General features: G+C 31.9%; 2 protein-coding genes, 1 long non-coding RNA gene and 1 pseudogene across 5 annotated transcripts; 3 read left to right on the plus strand and 1 right to left on the minus strand.

Annotated features, from left to right (window-relative positions):
* Positions 1-4,208: 4,208 nt before the first annotated feature.
* Positions 4,209-5,371, plus strand: LOC147943366 (small ribosomal subunit protein uS14m pseudogene; annotated as a pseudogene). Its single transcript, XR_015598499.1, has 2 exons — positions 4,209-5,006; positions 5,099-5,371. The product of XR_015598499.1 is annotated as a small ribosomal subunit protein uS14m pseudogene (transcript).
* Positions 5,372-6,123: 752 nt separating this feature from the next.
* Positions 6,124-8,033, plus strand: LOC147943367 (uncharacterized). Of its 2 annotated transcripts, none has more exons than XR_015598500.1 (2): positions 6,124-6,406; positions 7,208-7,760. It is a non-coding gene; the product is annotated as an uncharacterized LOC147943367 (long non-coding RNA). The 2 variants fall into 2 exon arrangements; XR_015598501.1 differs by having other exon boundaries at positions 6,129-6,406; positions 7,172-8,033.
* On the minus strand, positions 6,434-7,721 carry LOC147943368 (uncharacterized). The gene is made up of 2 exons (XM_087513323.1): positions 7,179-7,721; positions 6,434-6,859 (listed from the first exon to the last, which is right to left on the minus strand). Exons 1-2 carry the CDS (start codon positions 7,719-7,721, stop codon positions 6,761-6,763), a joined length of 642 nt encoding a protein of 213 aa, XP_087369449.1. The 3' UTR covers positions 6,434-6,760.
* A 152-nt stretch (positions 8,034-8,185) lies between the features above and the next one.
* Positions 8,186-9,687, plus strand: LOC147943369 (uncharacterized). The gene is made up of 4 exons (XM_087513322.1): positions 8,186-8,749; positions 8,829-8,975; positions 9,052-9,129; positions 9,218-9,687. The coding sequence occupies exons 1-4, from the start codon at positions 8,333-8,335 to the stop codon at positions 9,455-9,457; spliced, it is 882 nt and encodes a 293-aa protein (XP_087369448.1). The 5' UTR covers positions 8,186-8,332; the 3' UTR covers positions 9,458-9,687.
* Positions 9,688-10,890: the final 1,203 nt, after the last annotated feature.

Genomic DNA, 10,890 nt, shown 5'->3' on the forward strand with positions numbered 1-10,890 from the left:
TTGATATAGGAGTAAAATCTTCTGAAAATACAGTTTGGAAGATCCATGATTTTATTTGTTACCATTAATATATCAATTATCAATTTGGAATATCTCCAATTAAGATTGCACCCAATATTTAGGTGTAACCATTAATATATGAATTAATCTATAACCTATCTATAACCTATTTGTAACCATTTATAATTTATTAAAAATATAAAGTCCATAAAAACTATGTTGTGTACTTCTTTTTTATTAAAAAGAGATCATTTGAAATATCTCCGCGATTATAATTTTAAATTAAATAATATAATTTAATCACTATAATATAAACTATGTTGTGTACTTCTCTATATTTTATATTATAATATAAATAATATAAACTATGTTGTGTATTTCTTTTTTATTAAAAAGGTGATAATTTGAAATAACTATGTTGTGATCTTCGTGATATATTTGCTCCACAATTTATGGATTTATTATTTATTATCTATATACTCCACGATTTATGGATTTATTATTTATTATCTATATACAAAAATTATCTTATGAAATGTATAGGGTTAAGTATATCCGATATATAACCTATTAGTATGCATTTGTAACCATTTATATTTTTTATAAAGTCTACAAAACTTAAGTTGTGTACTTCTCTTTAAAAGGGGGACTAGGTGCGGACCCGCACATACGTGCGGGATTATGTTTGTAAATAATTTAATATAATTATTTAAATTGGTTTGGTTTTAGTAAATTTGTGAATATTTGAAATAATTATGATTTCACTACAAAATTTTAATCCAGTTATATACGGATCAAACTTGAACCAAATTAGTAACCGTTAGACTTTTATTAAACTCGTATACTATTAAATCAGATAAAAATCATCAAAAAAATTAAACTTCTTGAATGGGATGACCTAATATATCAAGCTGCACAAATACACCTCGATAGGTTTTGAGAATTGAATATAGTTAAAACAACACATTCCCAATATGGGAGATTCTTGATATAGGACATTTTCGATATAAGACAAACTTTTATTCCCGATTGGAAACAGGATGGGATGGAAGCAAAAATTACTGAAGTCCTGCGTTTTGTAAAAACACAAAGATAAATTATAGTATATTTATATATTATATGATATAATAAAATATTACAAAATTAATTGAATTCTTTATTCTTGTTATTTTATGTATGGTTCATCTATAATGGAACACACTTTAATTTTAATGCCTTTAATTGTTATTTTGAACATTGTTAGGCACTTAGGCTATATAATTTGAAAAAAAAATCATGTTACATATATGATTGTAAGTATTAATTTATTTTAAGTCTATTATGTTAATTTATAGTTATTAATCTATACACAAGTTATTATAAATTTCCAAATTCTAAATTACGGGGTGAAGATTATTATGAAGAAACCAAATGACTTAAAAAAAAGGAAAAATGACAATGTTGAGTATTAAAAGGGACAAAAAATCATAATAACGTTATTTAAAAAAGAAAACAAAAAAAATAAAACAGAGACATTGTTTTTCTATTAAAAAAATCAGAGACATTTATCTCTTCCTTAGTCTCTTTTCCTCTTCCTTCTTCTGTATTTCTTCTGAATCTCATCGATTTGATTCAAGACATGCATGTCTCTTCCTGATTCTCTCCCTTCGTCTTCTTTTTATTCTCCTGTGACCCACGAAGAAACCGAGTTTCACGCTTACCATGGAATCTTTCCGAGTACGATTACCACCATGGGAGCGTGTTTGCATATGAGAACGTGAGGGATAGTTCGACTTCCGGAGACACTTGGTCTTGCGTTGTTGTCGTCGCTACCTTCTATAACCTTTGGTGAGATCGAATTTTTGAATCGATGCTTTGTCTCCGTTGTGTGAATGTTTTGATTAAGATATAAGAGATATATAATTCTAATTTTATCACTTTTTATAGTTTTTAGCCAGATCCGATTTGAAGAAGGTGCAAAAAAGTTTAAATGATTTGATCGCTTTGGTTGATGAAGTCTGTCCTGCTAATTTCTTGGGGTGAGGTAATTTTGATTTTGAAGCTGAATTTCCAAAAGTTTGTTTCAAACTTGCCTCAAGTATAGAGAGGAAATGAAGTTGTTTTTTTTTTTTTTTTTTTTGAATGTAATGTTAAATTATATTCAAAAAGAGATCTTTGGTACAACTAGTTGTTTTTCACCATTAACTCTTTGTTCATCTAACCCGTGGTCTTTGTTAATTTCCAGATTCTCAGAATCTCATACCAACACATAAAAAAACAAATTCTAAAAATTAATTTTAAATATAATAATGTGTTAAATAGTGTTATTTTTAGAAATTTATGAAGTGTGCTACAATTGTCCATAAAACTTGATTTAGTGCTATTTTAGGATATTTCTCTTGATTTATTAACTCTAAACATGCAAAAAATGGTAATCTCCTTCCCTCTAAGGCATCTCTTTTTATTTGGGGTCAAAACAATGCATCTATTATAATCAATCCAATAGATTAACGTATTGTTCTTTCTGATAGTAAACTAAATGATGTTCTTGTTGCCAAACAACCAACACAAATTATAAACATCTGATTTATTTTTCTTCACAACATTGTTTTTGGATTAGTAAAGAGTAAAACAAATAAGTTAAAGCAAGACTATGGCTACATATGTGGTTGCAATCAAATATCTCTGTGATCAATTTGACTCTATTGGTTCTCCTCTCAATGAACATGAAAAAATATTTGGTGCTTTATCTTGTCTAGGGAAAGAGTATGAATCTATTTGTACTGTAATAAAATAAGCCCTTATAGAAATGGTTGTACAGTTCGTCGTTATAGTGCAAACAAATGGAAAAAAAGGTCTCACCTTTAAAAACTCATTACTTGCAGGAGTAAAGATCAGAGTTATTGGATGAGTCTTATATGGTCCTCGGCGTGATCCAAGTAAGCTTCTAATTTCTTGAGAAGAAATGTGAAAAACTGCACTATGTGGAATATAATTATTGATATTGGTAGAACTCCTTGTGAATTTCGGGTTTGAGAGTTGTGATGAAATGTTGTAGGCCTCCTTGTATTAGATATTTGAGGAGCACCGTTTAATACTTGGACCAATAAAATCTTTTTCTTCTTCATCCTGTTTCATATATTGACAATAGTGACATAATTAGTTTAATATATTGATAAACAATGCTTGAGAATAAAGAGAAATAAACTTACTTACTTTGAAATCGAGTTTTTTTTTTTTGTGAAGTGTTGTGTTTGTTCTTGAGTAGATGTCTGTATTTATAGAACTAATGGAGGTAGTTTGGTGAAATGGTATAATTCTAGAATATGCTTATTCGATGATGAAGATGAGATATGGTAGTATATTTTTTTTACATAATATCTAACTATTAAATCAGTGTTAGTTGCTAAAATTTAGAGGATATGAATATTTTAGTTGATACAATTTTAAAATGTTACTCTAATTTAGCTACAATATATTTAAAACTTGCCTAAATCTGTAATGAATAAGATTCAAAATTTATTGTCACCTTAAATTTGCAGAATTATTTATGTGTATTTGGAAATCTAAAATATTTTTGAATACATGTTAGGTAATATACCCATTGTTCCAGTTTTTGATATTTTTTTTTCTTTCTAAAATTGAATGATGAAATAAGTTCTCTGTTACTCGCTCCACCTTTTATGGTATATATAGGATTTGATTATGAGATTCTTTCCTAATCTAGCGTAGTTTATGTTGATACTTTTTTTTAAATAGGTACACAAAATCTGATTTTTTTAGTTTTGGAAATGATTAAGATTCGGGTTTTTAATATTCTTGATTTGGGATTTTAATTTAATAATTGATGTTTAAACGATTTTAATTGTGATTAGTTTCTAAAAACCGTATTGTATGGCAGGGAAGATTTTCGGGGTTGAAATGTAGAATTTATTATGTTAATCAAATTATTCATTTCCAAAATTATTTTTTGAATTTGATTTTGATTACAGATATCGGCGGGCGCCTATGTTTGGAAATGAAAGTTACAATTCAAGATCCGAATAAGGGAAAACCGGGTTATTTAAAGATCCGCGTGTTTCTATTTAATTATATTACCTCTTTGCCCTCAAATATTTTTTTCTTTGTTCTTTCTTTTTTTATTTCGTAGGGGCATTATATGGCATATTGGTTTTATTGTTTTTTTAACCCTAAGTGTACTCCCCAATTAATAGTATAGATTAGATCCCCAAATCCAATATATGTATTAATAATCAAAATACAAGTTGAAGCTTCCACAATGGTTATAAAAAGTATCATCCATGTCTGAAACACTATATAGAAAGGCTTATTAAAGTAGAATAATGTAGATATTATTACGGGATTTTAGTGGGCCGAATAGAATTAAAAATAGGCCCAAAAAGTCATCGTCGTCAGAAGAATCTGAATTTGCTTTTCTTCTTCATCTTCACTGAGAGAACCCTAAACCATTTCCGCCGCGGCGTTTCCCCCACAAATCTCCTGAATCAAATGGCGAATCTCCGAGGAGTCCTACTCAACGTATCTTCCTATTGCCAACGATCTTTCTCCCAATCGCATTTCGCATCTTCGGGGCTGTTATGCCGATCAGTGGTTAACCATCCGAACAATCTCGGTCAAATCCAAGGTAGACTCTTCACGACGACGCTTATGAAATCGGGACCGAAGCACAGCGGAACGGAGCAAGGAGTGAAGCGAAACAGTGCGGATCACAGACGTAGATTGCTAGCTGCTAGACTCGAACTGAGGAGAAAGCTATACAAGGCGTTTTGCAAAGATCCGGATCTTCCAAGCGAAATGAGAGACAAGAATCGTTATAAGCTATCGAAATTGCCAAGGAACAGTGCCTTTGCGCGAATCAGAAACCGTTGTGTGTTTACAGGTCGGTCTCGTTCTGTGACTGAGCTGTTTAGGGTTTCTCGAATCGTTTTCCGTGGATTAGCATCTAAAGGTGCTTTGATGGGAATTAAGAAATCTTCTTGGTAGCTGCATTGTGTTACTGATCCAAAGTAAGTGTTTTTTTTTATGAATTCTCCTTACTGTTCTTCTGTATAGATTAGTTACTTAAGTGATGATGATGAGTGATGTTTCTTTGTTTCAGGGAAGAAATGGGAGCAAGGAATGAAAGAACTGTTGCGGCTACTAACTTTTATGTGGTAAATACGATTACCCAAGTAGTTGTTTGTATGATGGTGGAAAGATTTTAACGCCATCACAAAACTTAGTTTGCTTGTTTTTTTCACAAGTGCTGCTCTTTGTTTACGATCTCACTCAGGGTTATGAAGTTATTATGTCAGTAGTTCTATTTGAATAAGATAAACACCATCATATATTGTCAAATCTTATTTTGCTAATCACAAGTGATGTTGTTCTCGCTCTCTTTTGTTTTGGTGAAGTTATTTTTAGTAATTCTTGATGATTGTCATAGGGTTATGGAAAGTCGTAGGGTCATGGTATGGTATGAAGTTTGATGCATTGTCAAGTAAAAGGTGAGAACTTTAGAGCAATTTACATGGGAATGTAATATTGAGTAAGTAGGTGATAACCTTGAGCCAGCTACCTTATGCTTAGGGTCAGGGAAAATGCTGAAAAGAATACAAGAGGAAACTCACTATACTAAAACTCCAAACAAAGATTAAGAGTTCATCTTCCAAAATTATATGCTTATGTTCCATTTGGGATGTTTGGCTGAACATTTTAGATTGACAGGGACTATTGTAGAATAAGTGCGAGTGTGGACAGCGTTTTAGTTACCTAAGCTTCTTTAGTTTAATGATAATAACCGATATTAGCACTTGGGTACTTCAGTTTTGTTGCCTCTTGAAACACTCATTAATCATTACATCGAGTGTTTCTTTATTCCTCAATCAATATCTAAAAGTTATCCGTTTCCTCGATCTATAAAAGATGTTGCAATAATCCCCCTCCACTTGTTCTTTTAACGAATAGTGGTTTATTGGTCCGTAGTAGATAAATGAGTAAGAGAGAACCAAAGTAAGCGGGTGTCGTGTAGAGCAATGACCACGACCACCACGCGGTTTGTGGTCAAGAGGGTCCCAAAATGGCTAAACTTCTCTATCAACTTTTTTTTAACATATCCTACAAAATCTCAATGGCTTTGGCTTTGGGTTGGATTAAACAATTATTCCGATTGTAAAAAAAAAAAATAAAGGAACAAAAAGAACAGCTGGAGGGATCTTGTTTAAAAGGACACTACACTTCCCAGCTTCCGCTCACTGACCAAAAAAGAACACGCAGAAACACTTTCAACTGTTGACAGAGAAAGTGAGAGAGATGGTGCTGTACAACAACAATGGTTGGAGATCGGTCTCCATTCTAATGTTTCTACTTGGTCTCTCCATCTTCTCCGCCGCAGAATCCGCCGGCAAAACTTCACCGGTCGAAGACGGTACGCTGTTCACTCACATAATCTCATTACTTTTCTTGGTTTTTTTTTTTTTTTTTTTTGAGTTATTGGGTATTAGTCATTGTGTTAATGGGTCGACGAAAGCATGATTCTTTTTTTTTTTTCTATGGTTATTTGTTCTCTGAAACCTAGACTCAGCCTCTCTGTTTCTAGAACAGAGGATTCGATATGGCCTTAAACTTAGTTCTTCTTTCTAAAACGGTTTGCTTGCAGATCTGGATAGCACAAAATCTGTATAAGGAATTAAAAAGTTATAACTTTTACTTGGATTTGTGAGTTAGGTTTTAGGGTAATCTCACTTCTTCTCTGTCAATGGGGTAAAATTCATATCCAATTTCAGCTGTCACAATCAGAAAGAAAACTAAAGTTTGCGTCACGAAGGAGCTGCACCGCCTCCTCACATTTTCCTTCCTTCATCTTCCGTACCGCCTCCATCTATATTTCCCACATTTTTTAATATCATTTAACTTTTTCCATTTAAATTGATTTTATGCTAGCTATGGGTACAACAGCACCCTATGAGATTTGATTTGGCAGCAAACAACTTGAATACGCGTCATACCAAAAGCAAAACTAATAATAACTAGTATTATATTCAAATTTTAGTATTATTTTTTGGATGATAAGGAAAACAAAACCGAATAATTCGTTTGTATTGGTCCAACACAACTCCTACCTAGTCGTAGAAATTTAGAGGATCATGACGTGACACTAAAATATTGGATAGAATATTTATATGTTTTGCAGATTGTACCTTAATGAAATCAATATCTTCTTTTGAAGGCAAAGAAGGGAGCTTTTGGAGACTGAATGGTCTTTGAGAAGGAATGGGTTTGGCCGAAGCAAGCATTGAGCTCACTTCAAAGAGAGACCGCAATGCGAACTTAGCTGGCAAAGGATTCATATCGGAAGCAGCGGATACGGCTGAGCTCGGCTTCCCGGATATGATCATGTCGGCGGCGCTTGGATGCGCAGCTGCGGCGGCAGAGTAGCTCACATTCTTTATCTTAAAGCCGAAGATACTTAAGGCGCAAGCAAGTGCTAGGGATGCTCCCGCCGCCACTTTTAGTGGCGTTAATTGCTTTTTATCATCGTGATTATTATCAGTTTTGCTGTCTGATTTGGCCATCGTGATTGGTGGTGATCTGATGAACAAACGGCTGCTTTGACCGACATTGGAAGGAATACCAAAATAAGGGGTTTGAGATCTGAGAACTGGTTTGTGTGTGGAGGTGAAAAAATTAGAGAAAGGAAGTGTGAGTTTCTGACTATGGCCTAGAAGAAATGTAGAAGCCATTTTTCCTAAGAGTAAAAACAAAAATGGATTTTTATTGCACTGGTTGATTTTGTGTTATTAGGTAATTGATTTTTTGTTTTTGTTAGTTTCTTTACATGCATAGTATATCTGAGAGACTTAGGGTTTGTGAAGGAAAGCATCAAATTGTTGCTCCAGACAGAAGTAACTTCAGTTTGACAAAAAGGCATCAAAGATTTTGCTTAAACAAGCAAGTACGTACATAGGCACTGTTTTGGTATCCTTTCTATTTCGAAATTGTAAGATATATTCTAGAGACTTTTGATCAAGCGTATAGTACATTTTGAAGATCAATTAGTGAGTTTTCATTATATTAGGCTCAGAAAATATTATTCTTTTCTATAGTTTAAAACATTTGGAAATTCCAATATGGCGTTAGATTCGTTGTTCGTGTCTCCTCGGTTAAAGTATAATAACTTCTTTACCTATGATACAAGACTAACATTAGAATAACTTGATTGCTTTCCTCTTCCACTTGCAATCAAATTTTCATTGTGTATATAAAAACAACTTTCCAGAGGAAATTTTTTAATATTTGACATATATTCTAAAACACACTGAATCAGACAAACATATATAATTTAGGTACGTATATGGTGAATCAGTCCAAGAACAAGTTGAGCATGAAGACCAAGTATGGAGCAGCAGTTGCACCTGTATTCATCCTTGCTGGTGCATACGTCGCTTGGAACTACATAAATCGTGGTTTATGGAGAAAGAAAGATGATAAAAGTGGTCGAGATATTAGCAGAAAAAAGATTGGTAAAAGCGTTGGAGAACAAAAAGGAGATGATAAGGTGAAAAGCTTTGGTAAGGAGGCTTCTTCAGCAAGAGATAAGAAAAGTCTCTCAAGATCTGTTTCAGTGGGGGCTATTCGAGGAGGAAAATTAGCATTGCAGAGGTTACTTGATTTGCACTCATATCGAGCTGATACTTCTTCACTTGCCAATGCTGAGATTGAGTTTGAAGCATTACTTTCCGAGGAACATCCTGACTTTGGGATGCTTCAGGTACAATTCATAATATAAACCATTTTTTCTTTGTTCGGGTTGTTCATATATAAACCTTATTTCATCTCCCTCTTGCCAGAGAGACATTGTGAAGATGGAAATGAGTGGAAAAGAAGCAAAAGGAGTGGAGATATTAAAGAAAGCACTAGAGAAAGCAAGAAAGGAAAGGAAAGGTCATGAGGCTTATGAGATTGAGATGTTGCTTGTTGAGATGTTGATCTACTTGGTTTGCATGCTCTCTATAACTTACATTTCTCACATACATGATTTTTTTACCATCTATAAAATAACTTTTTTAATAGGGTAACATGGATGAGGCTAAAAGATGTAAGTGTCTAGAGGATGAAGTCATTACAGATGCAAGACGTCCTCTTTACCAGGCAAGTCACATATAGTATAATATCTAATTAAATTCAATATATTTTTCAGTTTTGCTTATTGTGTGAAATATTGTCGTTTATCTCTCAGACTATAATCCATTACCTTCGAGGTGATCCTATGAAGCAAGTCGAGGAGACATTCAACAAGTTCAAAGAGATTCAAATTAGTCTACAATGGCCTGGTAGCTCAGAAGAATGTGAGATTGAACAAATCACATTCCATGAGTTCAAGAAAGTGATGGAGTCTCTCAAGCTAGAAATCGAAGATGGAAACAAAAGAAGATCGACGTTAATCAAAGATAAAACGACGGAAGCTAGACCTCAATAATTTCAAAAAAATGGTTTTATATATTAACCAAGATTTAAATACATAAATAATGATACTCTTGATATAATATATCAAACTAGATTTAGACCTATGCTACAGCACGGGTTGAAATACATCTTATTATTTTTAAAATATTATATATGTAATTGTTTATAATATTATTTGGATGCAACTCATGCAAACAATTTTTATTGTAAATATTATTCATGGAATGTAAATATATTATGTAAGTCTTATATTGTTAATTTTAACCCGTGTTAGAGTATATAAAATTATTAATCCGTGCTAGATTGTGTCCAGCAGCTTTCGTGCTAGAGTATATAAAAATTTAATGCTTGAGTATGTAAGTCTTAAAATTATAATATAAAAACAAAATTCAATCTGTGCTCTAGCACGGTCCAAATTTTATTGAACGTTATGGTTTATCAGTAAAATCTGTGGAACGTAAATTTGTAATATTGTGTTTAAAGATCTTTGGAAACAACTTGATATAGGAGTAAAATCTTCTGAAAATACAGTTTGGAAGATCCATGATTTTATTTGTTACCATTAATATATCAATTATCAATTTGGAATATCTCCAATTAAGATTGCACCCAATATTTAGGTGTAACCATTAATATATGAATTAATCTATAACCTATCTATAACCTATTTGTAACCATTTATAATTTATTAAAAATATAAAGTCCATAAAAACTATGTTGTGTACTTCTTTTTTATTAAAAAGAGATCATTTGAAATATCTCCGCGATTATAATTTTAAATTAAATAATATAATTTAATCACTATAATATAAACTATGTTGTGTACTTCTCTATATTTTATATTATAATATAAATAATATAAACTATGTTGTGTATTTCTTTTTTATTAAAAAGGTGATAATTTGAAATAACTATGTTGTGATCTTCGTGATATATTTGCTCCACAATTTATGGATTTATTATTTATTATCTATATACTCCACGATTTATGGATTTATTATTTATTATCTATATACAAAAATTATCTTATGAAATGTATAGGGTTAAGTATATCCGATATATAACCTATTAGTATGCATTTGTAACCATTTATATTTTTTATAAAGTCTACAAAACTTAAGTTGTGTACTTCTCTTTAAAAGGGGGACTAGGTGCGGACCCGCACATACGTGCGGGATTATGTTTGTAAATAATTTAATATAATTATTTAAATTGGTTTGGTTTTAGTAAATTTGTGAATATTTGAAATAATTATGATTTCACTACAAAATTTTAATCCAGTTATATACGGATCAAACTTGAACCAAATTAGTAACCGTTAGACTTTTATTAAACTCGTATACTATTAAATCAGATAAAAATCATCAAAAAAATTAAACTTCTTGAATGGGATGACCTAATATATCAAGCTGCACAAATACACCTCGATAGGTTTTGAGAATTGAA

The sequence above is a fragment of the Camelina sativa genome, chromosome 5 (genome assembly GCF_030686135.1).
Source record: "Camelina sativa cultivar CO46 ecotype springtype chromosome 5, ASM3068613v1".
Classification (NCBI taxonomy): Eukaryota; Viridiplantae; Streptophyta; class Magnoliopsida; order Brassicales; family Brassicaceae; genus Camelina; species Camelina sativa.